Source organism: Sorex araneus, chromosome 4, assembly GCF_027595985.1.
Source record: "Sorex araneus isolate mSorAra2 chromosome 4, mSorAra2.pri, whole genome shotgun sequence".
Taxonomy (NCBI): Eukaryota; Metazoa; Chordata; class Mammalia; order Eulipotyphla; family Soricidae; genus Sorex; species Sorex araneus.
The window spans coordinates 212249821-212272698 of NC_073305.1; the positions used below are offsets into that span (position 1 = coordinate 212249821).

General features: G+C 57.9%; 1 protein-coding gene across 1 annotated transcript in view; it reads left to right on the forward strand.

Moving 5' to 3' along the window:
• TNRC6A (trinucleotide repeat containing adaptor 6A) overlaps positions 1-19116 on the forward strand; it is a 189648-nt gene extending 170532 nt beyond the window's left edge. Inside the window, 19 exon segments of the mRNA XM_055136611.1 lie at positions 22-54; positions 1384-1464; positions 1964-2015; positions 6752-6894; positions 7277-7376; positions 7379-7422; positions 7578-7587; positions 7590-7714; positions 8229-8357; positions 8572-8652; positions 8733-8943; positions 9853-9984; positions 11404-11562; positions 12258-12398; positions 13465-13572; positions 14310-14531; positions 14820-14890; positions 15480-15619; positions 15720-19116. Of these exon segments, the coding sequence (XP_054992586.1) occupies positions 22-54; positions 1384-1464; positions 1964-2015; positions 6752-6894; positions 7277-7376; positions 7379-7422; positions 7578-7587; positions 7590-7714; positions 8229-8357; positions 8572-8652; positions 8733-8943; positions 9853-9984; positions 11404-11562; positions 12258-12398; positions 13465-13572; positions 14310-14531; positions 14820-14890; positions 15480-15619; positions 15720-16095 (2358 nt within the window). The 3' untranslated portion in view covers positions 16096-19116.
• Positions 19117-22878: the final 3762 nt, after the last annotated feature.

A 22878-nucleotide genomic window follows, 5' to 3' on the forward strand; every position in this document is an offset into this window, starting at 1 on the left:
TGACTTTGTCTTTCCTTACAGGGTCTGAGTGGCAAAAAAAGGAGAAGGGAAAGGGTGTGTAGCCTTTTTACTCTTTCTCCTTTGTTTCTGCTAGTAAAAGCCTTTTAGAAAGCAACTGCAAACTTTGCTTTAGTCTCTGCTGTGTGCCAGGTACTGTGCTTGGTGCCGGGGGTCGAGCGTGAGGACTGAGCCGCGCCTTGGTGGCGCTCAGAGCCTGGCGGGGGCGTCGGGGGAGCGGCGGAGTGCCAGCTTGGAGGTGCAAGACTCCGAGGGGGTGGGCGTCCGCAGGAGAATAGTAGCCCGAAATAACTAGCATGGAAAATTTTTTTTGGGAACAAAGTGACGGGCTCTCTGGCCCCGTAGCTCGAATAAGGGCGGGTGGCAAAGTGCTGTCAGTGCTCTTTGAGTCTGAATTCTACTCTGGATGGACTCCGGAGCCACTGAAGCCACACCGGGGTCAGTCCGTCCGTGTGGGTGCAGCTCGACAGTAGCGGGGAGACTGGGCCGAGCACTCAGGACGCCTTTGCCCCATGCAGCTTAGCGAGGGGGGCTGAAGGGGGTGGGGGGCGTGCAGGGACAGATGTTGAGTGGAAGGAAAGGACAGTGAGCGGCCCTGGAAATAGGACACGTGGCCTCCAGAGAGGGGGTGGGGGGCCGGCTTCACCCCGCCAGGGAGCTAGCGAGGGAGGTGCTTGCATCAGAGACTGCCTTTAGCGGGGGGTGAGGCTGTTTTCTGTTCCACAGTCAGAAGGAACAGGCTGAGCATTGGGAAGAGGCGGAGGGCGGAGGTCGGGGGGCGGGTCGGCCCTGTACTCCTCAGATGGCCGCACCCAGCTGGCCAGAGACCCTCAGCGTCCGGTGCCGCTGTGGGTGCTGTGTTCTGGGCAGCTCAAATCACGTTTTTAAAGGCCTGTGGTTTTTGTGTGTTTTCCCCAACCTGGGGACACCTGGGAGCTTCCCCTCCCCCCCACAGTGCCCCTGCCGTGATTCAGGCTGAAGGTCCCGATTGCACCGGGTCCGGGAGAGCACAGTTGGTGATGAGTTCCTTACTCCGGGGCCCGATTCGACCTTTTTAGGGGTTCCCGAGGCCCTTTGCTTCCGCCTTTTCCTTCTGACTGCTTGCCGTAGAGATTTCTCTGTACATTACAGCTATACCAGAGGACTGGAGCAAAGGAAGTTGAAAATCACATAAGTTGATTTTTGTGTGGTTTATTTTTTTAATTTTTAATAAGTATTGATAAAAGTTCGTTGAAGGAGAAATTTTTAGCTAAAAATTATTAAGAGTTGGGGATTGTCTTGAAGTTTGATTGATCCATCACTGTGATACCCAGATAAATAAATAGAGATGGCCATGGTATCTCTTTATTCTCTTATTTTACAAAGGGAATGATGAAAGGTGGAAACAAACAAGAAGAAGCCTGGATAAATCCATTTGTTAAACAGTTTTCAAATATCAGTTTCTCGGTAAGTGTGTTTCCTGGTCGCCTCCTCTTTCAGGATAGTCTGTCCTCCTGCCCTGAGCTCATTCCTGTTTCCTGGCCGAGCATTCTGGATCTTGGTGTCCTTGTGCCCGCGCTTTTTTAAGTCAGAGTAAAACTGGCCGGGACACTGCAGTGCCTGTTAGAGTCTTAACGGTCACACGGTGAACATGTCTTGTTAAAAAATGTTGGAAAGTGGGGCTGGATCGATAGCACAGTGGGTACGGCGTTTGCCTTGCACGCAGCCAACCCGGGTTTGATTCCCAGCATCCCATATGGTCCCCTGAGCACCACCAGGGGTGGTTCCTGAGTACACAGCCAGGAGTAACCCCTGTGCATCGCCAGGTGTGACCCCCCCAAAAAAATGCTGGAAAATGTAGCTTTGGGACCCCCTTTCCACTGACGATGGAATACAGTAGGGTTCTGTAGACTGTCTGTGTGGACAAGTGCAGCTCTGTTGACATGCTGCTTTTTCTTTCCCTCAGAGAGACTCACCCGAAGAAAATGTACAGAGCAATAAGATGGACCTTTCTGGAGGTACGGGGAACAACCAAGTTGGCTTGAGCTTCTGTCTGTTTTCAGTGGGCCGAGGATTTCAGACGGGACCCTCCTGAGAGGTCGCTGGCCCGCATCGGGTCGGGAGGGGCTGGGTTTCCGCTGACCGGGCAGATCTTAGACGTTCGTCACGGAGTCGTGAGCCCCAGATCTAGTGCTCCCGAGCAGGCTTCTCCAGTGCACCCGCTCGGTCATATCAGGCCTCTGGGATAGCCAGGGAAGAGGCCCTCGCTTCTGAAGCTGCAGGGTGCCTCGGGTGGGCTAGGTAGCTTCCTACCCATTTCAGACCAGTTTCTGCTCTTGTTTACTGCCCGGGAGTGTTTGCTTTGGATACCTATACCTGAGGTGGTGTTAAAAAAGCTTTCTTTAAAAGAAAGGTGACATAGCAGAACCAGCTCAAGATGGCCCCCGTGACCAGCGGGGACTCTCAGAGCCCGAGTCTAGAGGCGGCAGGTGGAGGCTGGGGGCAGCGGAGTCCGGGCAAGTCCGTGAGCAGGGAGGGTGTGCCGGGCCGGGGGGAGCCGGCCGAGTGGATGTGAGCCGCGGGCAGCAAGGGGCCTCACCTGCCTGAGCACTGGCCTCCCTGGGGAGGGGCCCCTCATGCAGGGCCCCCCCCCCTGCTCGGGCCGGCGGGCGGGAGGTGCTCAGGGTGAGGAAGCTGGCGTGGGGCCAGTGACCCGGGCAGCGGAAGCCCTCGGCTGACAGAGCTTGGTCGGCGGCCAAGGGGAAGAGGAGGAGGAGGCGCAGTGCCCTCTCCCCGGCAGAGGTGGTCTCCAGCCCGCCCCGCCTCGGCCGGGCAGCCCCGCGGGCCTCTGCCCCGGCCCAGAGAGAGACACTCTGCAGCCCTTCGGTCACTCTGCTGATCAGGGGCTCGATCATTGACTTCGGTCTGATTTGGGGGCCCTGGGGGGGGCTTGGGGGAGCTGAGCTTGGGGCTCCCACATGCAGAGCGTCCCCCTTCCCTCCTCCCCACCCACCACTCTGATTCGTCCGGGTTTGGTTTACCCAGCGGTTGCATCACAAAGTTAATTTTCAACAGTTTGTGAATCAAGTCAATACAGGAGAGAGGCCGGGAAGTGTTTGGTGGCCTGTCCAGGCGAGCAAGTGCCCGTGCCCAGCGCCCCGTGGGCGGGTGCTCGGCCCCTGGCCCTCTGCATGGCTGCCAAGCTGCTGCTGTGGGTGTAGCGGCCTCTGTCTTTGTTCCCGGTGCCTGAGCCCTCGGCCTCCTGTGCTGAGTTGTTCTCTCCCGCTGCGCATGCACGGACTCAGAGGTTTCCGGAGAGAAAGCCTGGGCCTCCAGGGCCCCCTGTGCCGTGGTGTCTGTGTGGGAAACTCCTTCTCTTCCTCTGAGTAATCAGAGGGGTCACTCCTAGCCGGCAGCCGGACACACCGCCCCCACCCCCTAATCAGGGACATCGGGGTGCGGAATGTCCGGGCAGTGGCAAGCAGAGCTGTTGTGTCTCCTGGGAGAGGTGTCCTCTCTCCCCCCTCTCTCTCCCCCACCCCTCTCCCCCCTCTCTCCCCCTCCCCCTCCCCCCTCTCTCTCCCCCCCTCTCTCCCCCACCCTCTCCCCCACCTCCTCTCCCCCTCTCTCCCCCACCCTCTCTCCCCCACCCCCTCTCCCCCCCTCTCTCCCCCACCCCCTCTCCCCTTCTCTCCCCCTCTCCCCCCTCTCTCTCCCCCTCTCTCCCTCCCTCTCTCCCCCCTTTGTCTCCCTCCTTCTCTCCCCCCTCTCTCTCCCCCTCTCCCTCTCCCCCCTCTCTCTCCCCCTCTCTTCCTCCCTCTCTCCCCCCTTTGTCTCCCTCCTTCTCTCCCCCTTTCTCTCTCCCCCCTCCCCCCTATCTCCCCCCACCCCCTCTCCCCCTTCTCTCCCTCCCTCTCTCCCCCTCTTTCTCTCCCTCTCTCCCCCCTTTCTCTCCCTCCCTTTCTCCCCCTCTTTCTCTCCCTCCCTCTCTCCCCCCTTTCTCTTCCCTCTCTCTTTCTCCCTCTCTCCTTTTCTCTCTCTCCCTACCTCTCCCTCCCTCTCCCTCTCATCTCACTCCCCCTCTCTCTCTCCCTCCCCTCCCTCTCCCTCTCCCTCTCCCTCTCCCTCTCCCTCTCAAGGTGCGAATTACAGGCCAGCAAACATCTTAGCGCCAGGTGCCTTCTGAGAGCCCTTGGTTCTGGTTAGGGGCACGGGCCCGGAGTTCAGTATGTGGCCTTGCACGCGGCCGACGCAGCATCCCATGGGGTCCCCTGAGCACCACCAGGAGGAGAGTAGCCCTCACCCTGAGCGCGGCCCCTTTCTCCAGCCCTCTGCCAGGGAACGGGCTCCTTATTTATGCTTTGGAGGCCACACCCGCTGGCGCTTGGGAGATCGTGTGCTGCAGGGAACGGAGCCCGGGCCGCGGGGTCAGCGCTGTCCGGCTGACGGTGACTCCGCCCTCTGCTGGACACCGCGGCACCAGTGCTGTTGCCCGTGGACGAGCCTTCCTCGCCCCGGCCTCTCCGCGCGGCGAGTGCGAGTGGGATGGCCTGGAAGTGCCCTCTGAGGCGCTGGGGGAGGCTGTGCAGACACCCTGCCACGGAGCTGTTAGCAGGGGTGTGGGCCTGCGGGGGGATGCCGCCCGCCCTCCCGAGCTGCTTCCTGCGTGTGTCTCTCACGCCCTCTCCTGGCAGAGCCGTAGAAGCGCTGGCGCGGGGCGTGGGAAATGGTGTGTGGAGTCTGGATGGTTCTCTCAGGGGCAGCCAAAAAGGGGCCAGCAGGTGGGCGTGATGTGCGATGAAGGATGTGATGGGCATGACAGGTCCCGCAAGGCCAGGGAGCGAGGGTCCCCAGGAATCTGGCCAGGGTGACTGCTTAGACAGCGGTGGCCGTAAAGCCTCGAAACCGGGAAAGGAGAGTCACAGACCGAAGTCCGAGAGAAAACGACACCTCCCAGAGTCCCGGAGGAAGCTCGGGTGACCGTTCTCTCTCCCAGAGAAAGCACGCGGGACACAGAGTTTTCCAGCAGTGGGACCCGGCTTGGGAGGGGAGGCGAGGGTGGGGGTGTGCCCTCTGCAGGTGCTGGTGTCTGAGGGGCCTCCAGGCCGGGCTTCAGCATTTGGGCCACGCCCAGGGATGCTCAGGGTTGGCTTCTGACCTGCTGGGGGCGGGGGGGGGGGTAGGACCGAGGGGCACTGCAGGTCAGGGCCCCGTGCACGCGGCCCCGAGAGCTTGCTTGCCCCACGGCCCTTCTGAGTCGAGCATCCGGGAGGAGGCTGTGCAGCTGCCCGCCTGTGTGGGCTGTGTGGGTGTTGGAGAAGGCGGGCCAGCCCTGAAGGGGGGGGCTCGTGCAGGGCTGCCCCCTGCCCCGGAGCTCCCAGCACCAGCTGCTGGCCCAGAGTCGCTGGACACTGCTGGGGAACCAGCCCCAGCCTGGGGAAAGGCAGGGGTGGGCGGGATCAATGGTCATCCCCGAAGAGCAGCCTGGAGATGTGGGCGGAGAGTTGGCTGGCTGGCAGGGAAGATTGAAGGGGCGGGGGGGCGGGGGTGTGTGTGATAGACAGTCGAGGGGCTTTCCCGGCCCAGCAGCCGGACCCTCCCTGACCCCAGAGTGTGCTTGTCCCAGGGGTTTTCCTTCTGCTCAGGTTTTCTCTGGAGAGGCGGTGCGGCGTGTTACCCTCCAGACCCTTGTCTGGGCCGTGGGCCCCTGTCTCCCCCAGAGGGTCCCCAGAGCCGGGCCAGGAGAGTCCTGAGCCCCACGGGGTCTGGCCCACAGCCCAGAGGGAAGACTGCTCCCTTCCCTTTCCCGCTTGGCCTGGGGAGAGGGAAGTGTGCAGGGCCTTGTTAATTGCCAGGCGTGGAGGAGACGTGAGGATGGGGTGGGGGCAGGAGTGTCTCGAGTCGAGGACCGTGCCAGGGAGAAGCAGCCCCTCAGGGGTCCCTGAACGGTGGTCTTGGGGGAACCGGCCCATGATCGGCAGTGCGGGCTGGGGAGGCATTGGGGCAGCAGGCTTCCGGGTGGGGGTTGGGGGCAGGGTGGCCAGGGTACCCGGGGCACCCACGGAAGGGGCTGCTTTCAGTCAGAGTGAGGAGAGTCGCGCCCGGAGCAGGGCCGGAGAGAGCCGGGAGCTGTCGCCTGTCTGGGCTCTGTTGCCCAGCTGGTAGCGGGGAGTCCAGTTAGCCTGGCAAGGCTCTGCCCCGACGCCCAGCCGGCCCTGGATGGCAGAGTGGGGTCCCGCCTGTTGTTAGTGAAACTGATTTTTTTTTTTTTTTGGTTTTTGGGTCACACCCAGCGATGCTCAGGGGTTACTCCTGGCTTTGCACTCAGGAATTACTCCTGGCGGTGCTTGGGGGACCATATGGGATGCCGGGGATCGTACCTGGGTCGGCCGAGTGCAAGGCAAACGCCCTACCTGCTGTGCTATCGCTCCGGCCCCTGATTTTTTTTTTTTTTTTTAATTAGAACTTCAAGCTGATGAGACTTGGCCAGTAAAAAGGCTTGAGCGGGTTAGTTTATTCTCAGATGAATTTGGCTCAGTGAAATATTGAACTATCACTGAGCTGTTGTTATATTAGAAACCCAGTTTGCCCCTAGAGCAAGTGCAAAATGCACTACATCCTAGTGGGTTTTTCGCATGTTCTTGTCCAAGTAGAAGTCACTGTCTGGATGCTTTGCTTCCTGCTAAATGTTTATCTGAACCCAGCGAGGTTTCATTGCCTTCCCGACTAATACTGTGTCTCCTGCATTTATTAGGAATGTTACAAGACAAACGAATGGAGATAGATAAACATAGCCTAAATATTGGTGATTACAATCGAACGGTCGGGAAAGGTCCTGGTTCTCGGCCGCAGATTTCCAAAGAGTCTTCCATGGAGCGCGGTCCTTATTTTGATAAGGTAAGTTGGTGTTTTCCTCCCGCGACTAATAAAACCTGTGTGCTGAACGCTATCGGTTTCTTGTTAATATTTCACAACATGTCATAGTATTTAGTATTACGCTCCAGTGCCAAAACTCTTTTAATGGCATGTTGAGTTCATTGTCCTTTTTATGTCTCGATTCGGCTTAGGGATGGCGTTTGTAGTTCCTTCTGTGTCCCACAGAATATGTTGGGTTCTTTGTCTGTGCTCCGGAATCAACACTAATCTGCTCTTTTCTGTTTTCTGCCTGTCTCCTGTTGATGCTGGAATGTCATGTGACTTCTCTCCTGTTCCTGCAATGGTCTCTCCCTTCACTTGTTTGCTTGGCTGGTGTTGCGCATCTCTCTGTGTGTCCGATCAGGATGGCCTTGTACCCGATGAATCCCAAAACATGCCGTTTATGTCCAGTCAGAGCATGAAGCTTCCCCCTTCAAATAGTGCACTACCTAACCAGGCCCTGGGCCCATAGCAGGGCTGGGGATGCAAAACTTGAATTCTGTTAGACAGGTAAGGCCGCCCCGCTCCCTAGGCCCTGTGTCGCGTGAGGTGTCTGTCGAGTGCTCCTCTGTGTGGTGACTCTGTGGACGCCGGGCGCGCCGGGTGGCGGGGCCCGCCCACCCTCACAGGCCCCCGGGCCCTTGTGTTACCGTGTGTCTCTGTAGAATGGCAATCCAGTATGTTCGGTGTCGGAAACACAGCAGCACAACCCCGGGGCCAGCCGCAGCCTCCAGCACAGCCTCTTGGTTCATCTCAGCCTAATCTCCGTGCTCAAGTGCCTCCTCCATTACTCTCCCCTCAGGTAAGGGCCCTCAGCCTCGGCCGAGCTGCGCCCCAGAACGGCAGCCGTCGAGTGTCCATTAGAGAGCTCGCCGTGGCCAGGAGCGGGGGGGCCGGGCACAGCGGGCCGCAGACGCGCTCTTTTTAATTTTCCTTTTTGGGCCACACCTGGTGACGCACAGGGGTCGCTGCTGGCTCTGCACGCAGAAATTACTCCTGGCGGGGCTCGGGGGACCCTATGGGATGTCGGGGATCGAACCCGGGTCTGCCTCGTGCAAGGCTAACGCCCTCCCCGCTGTGCCATCCCTCCAGCCCGATGCAGATGCTCTTAGGTCCCAGACTGACCATCCCCCCCCCTTGCTAAAGCACTTGGAAGGGAGAAGGACTCGGTCAGAGACCATCGCTGCTCTTTGACTTGACCGTGACCGTCTGCGCGGACGGTCCCCGAGTCAGAGCGGAGAGAGGCGTCGTCCGCTGGGGAGCACGCGGCGTCGGCCGGGGCTGCCAACATTTTAAACTTGCGTTGTGATCCTAAGGTTCCAGTTTCATTGCTGAAGTATGCACCAAACAACAGTGGCCTGAATCCGCTCTTTGGCCCTCAACAGGTAGCCATGCTGAACCAGCTATCCCAACTCAACCAGCTTTCTCAGATCTCCCAGTTACAGGTGAGCGCGGGCCGGGGAGGGCGTGCATGCGCGCGTGCCCTGGGGCCCCAGGGCTGGGAGACGTTTCCCGGATGCCGCCGCAGCTGCCGGGAAAGGCCGGCGTCCCTGAGCAGCGGAAGGGGGTGAGGGGGCCTCTCAGCAGTGAGGCCGGACAGGCGGCCGCGGCCCGAGTGAGCCGGCCGCTCTGGTGACCGCGTCCGCCGTGTCCCCGCAGCGACTGCTCGCACAGCAGCAGCAGAGGGCGCAGAGCCAGCGGAGCGTGCCGTCTGGGAGCCGGCAGCCACAGGACCAGCAGGTAGGGCCCCCCCATGCCCCCTCCTCCTCCCCCGGCGACGCGGGAGCAGCGGGCAGCCCCCCACTCGCTCTCCTCCCCAGGGTCGGCCTCTGAGCGTGCAGCAGCAGATGATCTCGCAGCCTCGCCAGCTGGACCCGAGCCTGCTGGTGAAGCAGCAGCCGCCCGCCTCGCAGCCGCCGCCGCTCCATCAGCCAGCCATGAAGTCCTTCCTCGACAACGTCATGCCCCACACCACAGCCGAGCTGCAGAAAGGGCCCTCACCAATAAACGCTTTCAGCAACTTCCCTCTAGGTGGGTGTCCGGCCGGCCCCGCCCAGACAGTCACAGGGGCCCACCGGGCCTCCTGCCCCACCCGGGGGCTTGGGGGAAGGATTGTTTTTCTGGTCAGTGTCCGTCTGTCTGAGTGGTAGCGTGTGACGGGGAGTTCGCTGCTAGAAAGCGTCCCCAGGGGCCAGAGTCCTGGTGCCCCGGGAGGCTGTCGACTGGCCTGCCTGCAGCCCACCTGGGTTTCATCCCCGGCACCACACAGGGGTCTGGGGCCCCGCCAGGAGTGACAAACTTACAGGGCAAGGTGTGAGGGCACACGGGGGGCCACGTGTTTGGTCGGGCACCACCAGTGCTGACCCCCACATCACTAATAACGATCACTTGACGTTCAGCCTCAGTGGAAGACGTTTTCTCACTTTGCCAAGGAGTGGAAAAATAAAACTATGGCAAAAGTCATTTTCCAGCCTTGAATCCTGTTCTGGTATTGATGGCTGGATGGGTTGGCAGCGTCCAGTGATCACGGTCAGTGGGGGTGGCCTGGGGTCTTCGTGCTCTCCGTGCCCTAGCCGGGCGCCAGTCTCTGGAATCTGCGTGGCCTGGAGTTGGGGGCACTGCCAGGTCCACACGGGCGGGCGTCCGTGGAGGCAGGGTTGGAAAGACTCGACTTGGTTTTCTTTTTCTTTTTTTTCACTTTTTGGGTCACACCCGGCAATGCTCAGGGGTTACTCCTGGCTCTGCACTCAGGAGTCACTCTTGGCGGTGCTGGGGGGACCCTATGGGATGCCGGGGATCGAACCCGGGTCGGCCACGTGCAAGGCAAACGCCCTCCCTGCTGTGCTGTCGCCCCGGCCCCTCAATTTGGTTTTTTTTGAAAAATGGGAATGAGCTGTGTCTCAGAAGGCGGCTTTCTGAACGCGACTGTCCGATTTCCAGGCTTGAACTCAAACTTGAATGTAAATATGGATCTGAACAGTATTAAAGAGCCGCAGTCGAGACTGAGGAAGTGGACGACGGTGGACAGCATTTCTGTGAACACATCTTTGGATCAAAACTCCAGCAAACATGGTAGGACACTAGTGACAGTTGCTGTATCACGCAGTGGATTTTGTTGCCATAGGTCATGAGTTAGATTCAGTGTTACTGTTTTGTTGGTTAATTTCTTTCAACATAATTTCACTGGTGTAAGTACTTGGAATGGGTCGAAAGGCAGACAGACAGGCCTCAGTCCCTTTGAGTGTATGTCAGAAGTGAAAAAAAATATTTTCCCTAGTGGGTAAACATGTTACCAGCCTTCCTGCAGTAGTACAGCAGGTAAGATGTTTGCCTTGCACGTGACCGACCTGGGTTCGATTCCCAGCATCCCTTATGGTCCCCTGAGCACTGCCAGGAGTGATTCCTGAGTGCACAGCCAGGAGGAACCCCTGAGCCTGGCTAACTCTGGCCCCTGAAGCAAAAAACCAGAAGTTAGCAGCTGAGTTCCGTATTGGGTCAAAAGCACATAAATGGGGTGGGGGGCTGGAGTCCCAGCACAAGACTAGGGTCTAGCCAGTAGGACGGGAGGTGCCCAAGGAAGGAAGCAGGGTCGGAAGGACTGTAGTTGGGAAGGATAGGAAACACGCCTGCAGACTGCAGAGTGCGCTGAGTAGGGCTCCTGCCCTGCGTGCGGCTGACACAGGTTTGGTTCCTGGCATCCCAGATGGTGCCTCAGGCCCTGCCAGGAGAAACCCCGAGTGTCACTGAGAGTGGCCCACACCACGCCCCTCGCCCTCCTAAAGAGACAAGTGGGGCAGAGGCAGAGAGACGGTACAGAGCACAGAACACTGTCCCCAACGCCTCCCCTGCACGTGGCCCCCAAACCAAAAGTAGGATAAAGTCTCCCCCCTCCTCTGGGCCACACTTGGCTGTGCTCGGGTTACTCCTGACTCTGTGCTCACTCTGAATCACCCCTGGTGCTGCCCCGGGGATTGAACCTGGGCAGGCCGCGTGCAAGGCAAATGCCCTCCTCGCTGTGCTGTCACTCCGGGTCCCCAGGATAAAAATTTTTGAAAGGTCACATACGTGTTATCCTGTGTCACATACACTTTCCTGGGCTCTGAGCTGTGAAACGGTGAGCTTTCTGCCTCAGGAGTTTTTCCTACCAGCTCTTCACTGCTTCACTTCCCTCCAGTGTTCCTCATTACTTTCCGCCCCCCGCCCCCAAAAAAAAATCCAGACAGAAAACGTAGCACGTGAGTCGGCTCCAAACCCTTGAGCCGAGCTGGTCCTCATTCAGGCCGTGTCTCGGGACTGTCCCTGCGTGCTCAGGTGCCTTGCCGGTGGCCTGAGACACTCCGGGATAGGTCACAGCTCCAGCGGCAGCGAGCGGGAGGTGATTGAAGCCGGGGGGTGGGCAGACGCCTTGGGCCGTGTTTCCCCCATCTTCAAAGCCCCGAGCGCCTGTGAGAGACTGCTGAGCCTGTCCCTCCTCTCCCGCCGCCCCCGCAGGTGCTATTCCCAGTGGTTTCCGGCTGGAAGAGTCTCCATTCGCTCCCTACGACTTCATGAGCAGCAGCCCCTCCCCGGCCAGCCCTCCAGGCTCCATCGGGGACGGCTGGCCACGTGCCAAATCGCCTAACGGCTCTAGCAGTGTTAACTGGCCGCCAGGTACTGTGCCGCAGCCCCCCACGCCCCTTCCTGCCCCGCCTGAGACGCGCTGAGGACGAGAAGGGGCCAGAGAGGGCGTGCAGAGGGGCGGACGCTGTCCCCTGTCGCCCCAGTATCACCTGGTGCAGCCCCAGCCAAAACAAGAAGAGGGACCAGCTGCAGGGCTGAAGCGGGGAGGGGCAGACGGGCAGCTGGCAGCTGGCTGGTTCTGTGTCAGTGCTCAGGGCCCCAGGCAGGGCGAGCGGGACGGAGCACCTGCCTCAGTGTCCTCTCCTGCTCTGTCGGCTGACGAGCCTGACAGGCCTTCCGTGGTACTCGAGGGATGACCGGAAATGCAGCGAGGCGGGCCCCGGCCTCTCCTGGGAACAGGACACTTTGGGCGCTTGCCCAGGGACACGAGACTCGGGGACCGCGCGCAAGAGAGTGCAGGCCTGAGACCACCCGGAGGCCCGGCCCCCGGCACAGCGCCCCTTCATCCCTCGGCGCCCTCCTCGGCCTACTCCAGCCGCGGGCTGTCCTCACGTGGTGGCTTCTGCTCGTCGCGTTTCCGGAACCAGCCCCTTAGAGTGCTGGGCTTCATTAGAAATCGCTGAGAGTGGCACAGATTTAGGACTGAGAGTCGAGAATGTTTGGTTGTGCTTCTTTAACATGAATCGGCCTCTACTGATCATCTGTTTCCATGTTTCCATGTCCAGAATTCCGCCCTGGCGAGCCATGGAAAGGTTATCCAAACATTGACCCTGAAACTGACCCTTACGTCACTCCTGGCAGTGTCATAAACAATCTCTCGATCAATACTGTGCGGGAAGTCGACCACCTCAGGGACAGGAACAGTGGTATGTGGTGTGCGTGCGCGCGCGCGTGTGTGTGTGTGTGTGTGTGTGTGTAACAGTGGTTATGTTGTGTGTGTATAACAATGGTTATGTTTTGTGTGTGTGCGTGTGGAACAATGGTATGTTGTGTGAGTGTAACAGTGGTATGTTGTGTGTGTGTGTTACAGTGGTATGTATTGTGTGTGTTACAGTGGTACGTAGCACACATGGACCGGAGTAGTGGTCCACAGCTGTGTGAGGAACGGGTGTGTCCCGTGGGCGCTGCATTTTGCCGGGCAGGGCTGGCCAGTGGGTGAAACTCGGCAGCCCCCGCCTGCCGCCAGGGCCCCAGAGCAGAGAATTGAGGGTGTTCCGTTTCCCTGTGGGCATCTCTGGCGCTCTCAGAGTGACCGTGTGCATTGGGTCAGCAGCCCGGCACCAGGGACAGACCCACCTTCTCAGAGAGGCGAGAACAGCTGCCGAGGGTGACCTGTTGGAGGGCAGGTTCGGCACAGGGTGTCCAGAGATGCTCTCCTGTTCGTGCCACGCTCTGGGTGCTGGAGCAGCCAGCGGGCGCAGCCTGTCGGGGAGAGAACGGGACCGTTTCTCGGGCCCCAGTAGTCGGGGGCACCAAGTCAGCACCTACACCTGCCACGCGTGCGCTCGCACCACGGGTGTCTCGAACATTCCCGGCCCCAGGATGAGGTGGACGTTGAGACGTTTCTTACCCCTCGGACACGCGTCCTCTCGCTTGTCCCGCGAGGCCATTTAGACAGAGTGTCAGTCAGCATTCATGGTGGGTGCAGCGCCTGTTCCCGAGTGCTTGCCGAGTCAGCGACCCCGAGATGCTGGGTGCTGGAGTGAGCGCCGCCCTCTCTCTCCCCCGGGTCTCAGGAGCGCAAACCCACTCGTTCCTGTTGGTAGACCATTCCGGAAGTTAGGGGAGGCATTGGGATTTGGAACGGGAGGGAAGCAGGGGAGGGTCTGAGTGAAGCCGGCGCGGCGGTCGGGTGTGCGGACCGAGCGGCTGGGTGCTCCGAGCAGACCATCCTGTGGGTGCTCGCGCCTGACTGGCTGGCTTCCCCCGCAGGGTCCTCCTCATCCTTGAACACCACGCTGCCTTCAACTAGTGCCTGGTCATCCATTCGTGCCTCCAACTACAACGTCCCCCTCAGCAGCACAGCACAAAGCACTTCAGGTGGGCCGGCTTGGCCTCGGGCGTGGTGGGCGGAGCCGGGAGGGAGGGAGGGAGGGAGGGAGGGAGGGAGGGAGGGAGGGACAGCCCATCCAGGGCGTGTGCGTTAGTGCCAAGAGTTCTAGCCGTCCGGGCAGGCAAGGACCTCTCGAGAGTCCATTTCCGGTCCTTTGGAGACTGACCGCCCCGAGGAGAGGGCGGGCCGGCCGAGAGTGCCTCACGCTGCACTTCCTCCCCCGGGCAGGCAGTAGCTGGGGGTCATGTGAGCTTAAGGTTCCCCACCACCACCCCTTCTGCTCCCCCTTGTTTTTCCCCAAGCACTAGTTGGCGGGTTTTTTTGTTTTTGTATTTTTTTGCTTTTTGGGTCCCACCCAGCGACGCTTAGGTGACTCCTGGCTCTGCACTCAGGAATCCCTCCTGACAGTGCTCGGGGGAGCATATGGGATGCCGGGGATTGAACCCGGCTCAGCCATGGGCAGTCGGTTTTGATTTGGGGAGGTTTTGGCTTTTGATATTTTTGTGGGGAGTGGGGGAGGGGGACAGAGGGGAGGCTCAGGGGCCTTTCCCTGGTCCTGTGCTCAGGGGAGCCCTGAGTGAGGCTGGACGCAGCCCCCCCCCCCGACTCTGAACCCCTGGTTCGATTTGTTTCTGGTGGGGAAATGGGTGTTACGACTTCTGACTCCCTCGTCACGAAAGCGCTCTCTCCCCCGTCCCACCCCGCCCCTTCCTTCTCTGAGCAGCCAGAAATAGTGATTCCAAATTGACATGGTCTCCTGGTTCAGTCACAAACACGTCTCTGGCTCACGAGCTGTGGAAGGTCCCTTTGCCACCTAAGAACATCACTGCTCCGTCCCGCCCACCTCCGGGACTCACTGGTCAGAAGCCGCCCTTGTCCACGTGGGATAACTCGCCCCTGCGTGTCGGTGGAGGATGGGGGAATTCTGACGCCAGGTACACCCCAGGTAAGGCGGCCCGTTCCCGGGGGTTTGGGCCTGGGCGCTGTGCTTTAGAGTCTGCCCAGTTTTCTGTTTCCACTTTGTTTGTTCTGTGTCACACCCAGCAGGGCACAGGGAGATGGGCTGGACTGTGTGTCCCGGAACCCCACACACCCCGCCCGGTTCTGGGGGTGGCAGTGACCATCAGGGCCTGAGGGCACTGTTCCGAGATGGGCCTGGCAGCCCCCGGGAAGGCGGGGGTGGGCGGGCACAGCCCCCGCGTCACTCATCTGCCCTTTTTTCCTCCTTGTTTAGGTTCCAGCTGGGGTGAGAGCAGCTCAGGGAGAATAACAAATTGGCTCGTTCTAAAAAACCTCACACCTCAGGTACGCGGGCGGGAGGGTGCCCTGGTGGCTGGGCAGGCGGGGACTGGGCCAGCGGGGCTGACACGGACACTCGGCCCAGCCCAGAGCAGGCCTGACCGCGGGGCCCGCCTTTCCCGTGTATCTCTCGGGGTGGGGGGGGAGGCAGGGCGGCCAGCTGGGTGGTCTCAGAGGTGGTTCCAGGTGGCAGGGGTGGGGGGAGGAGAGGGTGGCAGACGAGGCTCAGCCCAGCGAGCGTCTCACTCCGCCCTTTCTGGTTGCGATTTGTGGGGGGGTTGGTGAGAGGTCTTGGGCCATGCCTGTTGGGGGGCTCGGGTCCCTTCCAGCCCTTTCAGCCCTGTCTCCCCAGCCTGGACCGTGCAGTTGGAGTTTGGTTTTGGCCTGTGGGGGGCGGGGGGCGCACACTCCACCGTGCTCGGGGCTTCTCCTGACCCTGTGCTCAGGAATCACTCTGGCATGGGGGGGGGCAGGGCCGTCCCCTCGCTCCGGCCCTGGGAACCTGTGCTTTTCTCTGCCCCACGCTTTGCAAAGCCCCCGAGCCTCTGTTCCACCCCCTCCCTCGGCGGGCCTCTAACGCCCCCTCCCCGCCCAGATCGATGGCTCGACCCTGCGCACCCTGTGCATGCAGCACGGCCCGCTGATCACATTCCACCTGAACCTCCCGCACGGGAACGCTCTGGTCCGCTACAGCTCGAAGGAAGAGGTGGTGAAGGCCCAGAAGTCTCTGCACATGTGAGTTGGGGGGACAGGGTGCGCCCCGGAAGCCCCACCCTCGGGCCCTGCCCGGCTCCTCACTCACTTGTGTGTGTGTGTGTGTGTGTCTGCCCGCCAGGTGTGTCCTGGGGAACACGACCATCCTCGCCGAGTTTGCCAGTGAAGAGGAGATCAGTCGTTTCTTTGCACAAAGCCAGTCTCTGACCCCTTCTCCCGGCTGGCAGTCCCTCGGCTCCAGCCAGGCCCGGCTGGGCCCCCTCGACTGCCCTCACTCCTTCTCCAGCCGGACCGATCTCAATCACTGGAATGGTGCTGGGCTGTCGGGAACTAGCTGTGGGGACCTTCACGGCACTTCACTCTGGGGGACCCCCCATTATTCCACAAGCCTCTGGGGCCCCCCCAGCAGCAGCGACCCCCGGGGAATGAGCAGCCCCTCCCCCATTAACGCTTTCCTTTCTGTTGACCACCTGGGTGGGGGTGGCGAGTCCATGTAGCAGCGTAGACGGAAGACGCAGACCTGTGGCCTGACGATGCGAACGCAAGGAGCACTAAGTCGGCTCGCCGCCTGCAGCCGGGGGCGCCGGGGAACAGCTCTGCTCTGCACATTTCCCACTTTGTTTTCCCCGAAACATATCAGTTTGAATACTTGAATCATGCAGGCCAATATTATAATGTGAAAAGGTTTCTATCTATCTACACTCCCACATAGCGCCATACACGCTGGGCCGCACACACAGCTCGCTCGCCTACACTCATCCGGTTAGCCTTGCGCTTGGGTGGTCTCGGTGGGTGTTTGTTTCAGTCTCTCCCTGCCCCACCCCGCCCCACCCCACCCCAGCCTACCTGCCCCCCTCACCTACCCAATCCCACCCCAGCCCTTCCCTTCCCTTCCCTTCCCTTCCCTTCCCTTCCCTTCCCTTCCCTTCCCTTCCCTTCCCTTCCCTTCCCTTCCCTTCCCTTCCCTTCCCTTCCCTTCCCTTCCCTTCCCTTCCCTTCCCTTCCCTTCCCTTCCCTTCCCTTCCCTTCCCTTCCCACCTCACCCCACCCCACCCTTTACCATTGGTTTTCAACCGCCGGTCCGCAGAAATTTTCTGCCGGTCCGACACAAAAGTTATTGCCGCTAAACCGACAGTGGTTTTCAACTGCCGGTCCGAGGACCGGTGCCAGGCTGCAGGTATAAAAAGGTTGAAAACCACTGGTCTCCGCTGTGCCGCCCCCGTCCCCCTCCCTGCCCGTCCATCTCGGCCTTTCTCCTTCTCCCTCCTCCCTGTCATCCCTGCCATTTAGGACAAAAGATCCCCCCTTTTCTCTCTCTCTCTCTCTCTCCCTCCCTCCCTCTTTCCCTCTCTCTCCGTCTCTCCCTCTCTCTCCCTCTCTCTCTCTCTCCTCTCTCTCAATTTTTATTTTTTTTGGGCTGATAATGTTTGAGCTTTTAACTTTGCACTGAATGATGTTCTCTCCGTGTCCTGGGCGATGGCGGGGGACAGCTGTTCCAGTGTAAATGTTTACTCAAGGACCTGAAAAGGTGTGCGCTCTGCCCGCCCTGGCGCTGCCGCCTCGTGGTCCCCGTGGAGCCTCAGAAGATCGAGTTAGGAGACTGACTTAGGACATCAGTGAAAGTGTTGCACCCGTTCCTTCTTCATGTTGTAAAACTAAAGAATTTTTGCTCTGCAGTTTGAAAAACTGTGGTCGCAGCTGTGACTCGCCCCCTCCCCCCCCAGGCCCTGCACTTTGAACAGGCTCTCCATTTTGTTTGGAAGGTCCCGCCGCCGGCCTTCTTGTTTACAGATTGTTTTGTTTGTTTTTTGAGAAAAAAAAAATGTTTACTCTTCCATCATTTAAAAAAATTTTAAAAGACAAAAAAAAAAATGGAGGATGATTTAAAAGATGCTTTCTATCTCTGGGAAAAAGGAGCAGCATTCGGCCGTGTCCCTTCGTTTTTCTATTCCTGTCCTGAATCAAGGAGCATGGTTCTCAGGAAAACCAGTTCCCCGGTTTAAAACAAAAAAAACAAGACAAAAAAAAAAAAAAGAAAAAGAAAAAAAAATGACCCTCCTTGTAGTTTCTTATAGGAAAAAAAGGAAAGAAACCCCAACTTTAGCACTGATCCTACATACTGCTCTGTTAAAGGATTTTCTCTGCCAAAAAAAAAAAAAAAAGAAAAACAACAAAAAAATGCTTAAAGCTGGAGTTTGACATTCTGCTTTCAGATGCTGTCTTTTTATTAGTGAGTGATGATGGTTTGCTAATAATCAATAGGTAATGATTGTCGTAGCCCCATCCAGTGGCTCTCTGTTTCTGCTCTCGTGCCCGTGTCCATGTTTAACTGTCGTACCTTAAAGCCGAAATCAGTAACTATGCATACTGTAACCAAGCTATTGGGCTTACAGAATCGTTCGTTGTATAAAGAAAATTTTAAATGTTGTTGCAAACTAACGAGTTACACCATTTTAAAAATTTCTTTCTCTCCCGCCCCCCCCTTTGCCCACAAATGGTATTATAATGCTTGTTTAGTCAGAGGGACTAAACAAGGGTAAAAAAAAAAAAATTTAACAGTACCGAATTTGCCATCATTTCATTGCCTTGATTCTAACTGTTTGTGTCCTAAGATGCAAAAGAAGTCAGTGGCTTTTTAACTGTTTACAAATAGAATGTGATTGTAAAATGTACAGTTTGGTTGTGTTTGAATTATGAAATTCCTTCCGATATAATAAAACCATGACTTTCTGGCTGCTCACCATTAATTGTCTCTTTTTTGTGAATTTCTTTGTACGCTCTTTTTATAATGAAAGTCTCCGCGTTGCCACGGGTGAGGTTCCTCCCCGAGCAACCGAGTAACACAAACGTAAGCAAATATTTGAACATTTATCCACAATTTTCACCCTGAAACAATGTGAGAACAATGGGAAACTGTAGCTCGCTCCTTCGCGCCCTCCCTGAGCATCTTCGGGACCTCCGTGCCGGACGACCCCCGCGACTCATCTCCCCACCATTGTGCCACCTCAAGCCTCAGCAAGAGACCCTCGGACCCTGCCGCGCAGTGACTGGACAGCGTTCTAGTGTTAAACCCTCATACCTCTGTTACGAAACGAGCAACGCCACAGCCCCGACTGGCCGCCTTCTGACCGGCCCCCCCGGCCCCCCCACCCCGTTCCCGGCCGGAGCCGGGGGGCCGCCCCTGTGTACGTGCATCCGTGTGTGACTTCAGTCCTGCCCAGCTGCCGCTGTGAGCTCACGTCGTCGGACACCTTAATCCAAGCAGATGTTCAGTGCTTTCCCGGATCTTGACTTCCACACTGGTTTTTCCAAAACCAAAGGTAGCTTCGAAAAACCACACCTGGAAACGTTCGGACCGCTAAGCAGACTGACCTTGTGGGGCTTTGAGTAGTATATAAACTGACTTCATACCTGCGTTCATTGTATTGTTCAAGTGTTTGGGAGTTTTTTGCGCTTGTTATGTGGAAATAAAAGTGTTTGATTTAAAAAAAAAAAAGGTCAAGATGGATTCTGATTTTTTTTTTTTTTTGGCCAGTACGTCATCAGGGACTCTTCCTCCTTAATGTCAGCCGTCCTTAATGTCACTGTCACCTGTCCCCTCCCCAGGAGTCAGGGTGAGGGTGTGGATTGCTCCCCCGTGCCCAGCCTGCCCCGGGTCACAGAATAGTGGGAAGAAGCCCCCATTGTCCCCGAGTACTGGGGGACAGCGGCCCCCCCCCACCCCGTGCTTCGAGGCTGGAGGAAGAGGGGGTGAGGGCTTGTCGGGGGGAGTTTGCCCCAAGAGGCAGGTGCCGTCTGGGAATTGGGGGGCTAGGGTGCAGGGGCGGGAGGGGCCGGTTGCTGAACAGTTGTCATCAGCGTCCTGCTAAGTCTCAGAGCCCAGACTTGGCCGACCAACCCCTTTTCAGGGGGACAAGAAAAAAAAATTTTTTTTTTTTTCAGATTTATTTTTTAAAATTTTGTTAATTTTTTATTTGGGTGTTTTTTTTTTTTTTTTTTTTTTTTTTTTTTTGCGTCACACCCGGCAATGCACAGGGGTCACTCCTGGCTCTGCACTCCGGAATTACCCCTGGCGGTGCTCAGGGGACCCTATGGGATGCTGGGAATCGAACCCGGGTTGGCCGCGTGCAAGGCAAACATCCTACCCGCTGTGCTATCGCTCCAGCCCCTTGTATTTGTTTTTTAATTGAATCACAGAGATAGACAGTTGCAGAGTTGGGGCAGGAGCTGAGCTTGGAAGTGGGCGATCAGTTCTCTGTCTGGCAAACCGTGAGGCCTTCCCTCCACTCTCCTGCCGGCCCTGGAAATCGGCCTGCTCTAAGGGAACAAACTGCTTTAAGGAAGTGATTCCCACCTCCGCAGCTGCCACCGCCCCACACCCTCCCCCAGGGGTGGACTGGCCACTTGGGGGGCTGCCCTGAGCTCAGGGGTCACTTCCGGGCTTTGAGTCTGCACAGCGGCTCCTGCCTGTGGGGCTTGATGCCCCGTCTGGTCAACAGGCAGCGCCCACTCCAAACTGACCCTGGGCGGGCCTCGTGCCCTGCCGCGAGGTTAGCGGCCCTGTCCCCAACTTGCTCGGCTCCCGAGCCTGGCCCTGGATCTTGGTGGCCCGGGCACACGCCTGCCCTTGGGGGAGGACGGGCAGTTGGGTTCCCCCGGAGGGCAGGAGGCAGAGTTTGAAGCGTCATCGTGTGCTGCTCAGGGGCGGGCTGCCCACCCCACCCCTCCACCCCTCCCCCCAGCCCCCCCATTCCCACCCCGCGCTGCTTTGGGGACCAGCCCCGGGCACTCTCCACTCTCCCCGCCCTGAGCGTTCTAAGGAGCCAGCTGCTCAGAACTGCCTGGTGCTTCCCAGGGATGATGGTGCCACTGGGGCCCCCCTGCGCCCCCACCCTCAGGAGCAGGACGGAAGCACGTCCACGAGGGGCGTCTCAGATGCCTGCAGGCCGCGCCGCCTTAGCAAGGGGAGCCGCACCTCAGTGCCGAAGACACAGACGGTCCCCATCAGTGGCCGCCCCACCGAGTCGCCTGGTTCTTGGCTGATTCCGTCTTTGTTTCGTTGTGGGGGCCTCAGCCAGCAGTGCTCGGGGCCGGCTCCCGGTGGTGCTCATGGGACCCCCATATGTGGTACCGCGTGGGAGCTGCTGGTTGAGGCACTCGCCTTGTGTGCCGCTGACCCTGGACGCCCCGTAGGGTCCCCGGAGCACCGGCGGGAGGAAGCCTTGCGCACAGGGCAGCCCCCCTCCCGAGCTCTGCCCGGTTTGGCCCTGAGCCCGCCAGTCCCTGAGCCGATGCTGTGCAAAGAGAAATGGACCCTCGCTCCTGCCGCAGGGGGCACGTGGGCAGACCGACGCGGGAGGAGCCACAAGGAGGCGTGAAGATCAGGCAGCCCCAAGCTCGCGGGAATTTCCCCCCAACGCACCCGGGACGCCGGGACCCGGGACTCCCTCCAATCTCCCTATCTATCTCCAGATTGTGTGTGTGTGTGTGTGTTAGTGCACAGCTGAGGAGGTGCAGGGGCCCCTCGCCGGGATATTCAGACAACCTGAGTTTCAGGCTTTGACTGTGTTCGACTGGGCTCCACGTGCAGTGCTCAGACCCAGGAGGGCGACTGGGAGGAGGGGAGTGGGGGGGGGGTGGTGTCGTGTGGTGCTGGGACTTGGGCTCAGAGCCTCTCTGTGCTGGGCATGCACCCCAACCTTTGGACTATCTCCCTGGCCTGTGGCTCGCAAATTTGGGCCTTGGCGGACTTCATACATGCACGAGCCAGTTCATTAAAGGTTAAAATCAGTACATGTGTTCTTTATGTATGTATATGTGAATCTATGATTGTTGGTGTTTGGGGGCCATATCCAGCTGTGCTCAGGGGCTACTCCTGGCTCTGCACTCAGGGGTCACTGCTTGGAGGGACTTGGGGGACCCTATGGGATGCCGGGGATAGAACTTGGGTCAGCCACATGCAAGGCAACTGCCTTTTTTGGGTCACACCTGGCGATGCACAGGGGTTACTCCTGACTCTGCACTCAGGAATCACCCCGGGTGGTGCCTGGGGGACCCTATGGGATGCTGGAATCGAACCCGGGTCAGCCCTGTGCAAGGCAAATGCCCTACCCACTGTGCTATTGCTCCAGCACCGCAAGTGCCTTTTTAAAAAAAAAATTATTTTTTTTTATTAAAAAGATCATGATTTACAAAATTGTCTATTATACAGTTGTTGCATTCAGTGTTCCAACAGCACCAGTGTGACCCTCCCTCCACCAGTATCCTGAGTTTCCCTCCCAGTCCCAACCGGCTCCCTTTGTCACATGACACACTTGCTTTATCCTGCTCATTCCAACGACACTTTAAGACCTGGCAAGTAGAATGATCAGAAAATAAATTGGGAAGGTCTCATTAGTGATGACTGTATGATTTTGACCAAGGTAAATAATTTTTAAAAACTTAATGTAAAAAGTGCCAATTCTCATGTACATATATACATTTTTCAACTCTAGAATCTATTTTTTAATTTTTTTTAATTTTTTTTTTTTTTTGGTTTTTGGGTCACACCCGGCGATGCACAGGGGGTTACTCCTGGCTCTTCACTCAGGAATTACCCCTGGCGGTGCTCAGGGGACCATATGGAATGCTGGGATTAGAACCCGGGTTGGCCGAGTGCAAGGCAAACGCCCTACCTGCTGTGCTATTGCTCCAGCCCCCAACTCTAGAATCTAAAGGATATTCCATTACTTTTTATTTTATACTTGGATCGCATGATGCTAATAAGCATGTCCCATCTGTTGTTAATAAAACTTTTAAAGCAATTCTGCAGTTAGTGTATTTTGGAGTTTACATGGAATAGGGTAATAACATATGTAAAGTTTCCCCTAACACTTTATATAGACACTGTGGTTTGCAAAGCAGTTAATGAGGATTTGTCACAGGTGTTCAATATTCCAACACCAATCCCACCATTCCACCTCCCCTCTGCCATCGTCTCCAATTTTCCCAGCCACTCCTTAAGCCCCCGCAGCAGGCCCTCAATAATTTATTTTATATAGCTTGTTACCAATAATTTGCTAACAGAATGATCAAGAAATGTTTCTTTAGAAGGAACTGAAAATTGTTGTATCTCGCCATGGAGCAAGGCAGGGTCTTACCCACCGTGCTATTCACTGTCCTCTCTCCACCCCTCTGTTACATAGGGAAATTTCCCATACATGCACTTAAACCTACCAAATCTCTATGAGACCTCTATGAATCTGGGAAAAGCATCCATCTCTTCTGCATGCACATGGGTG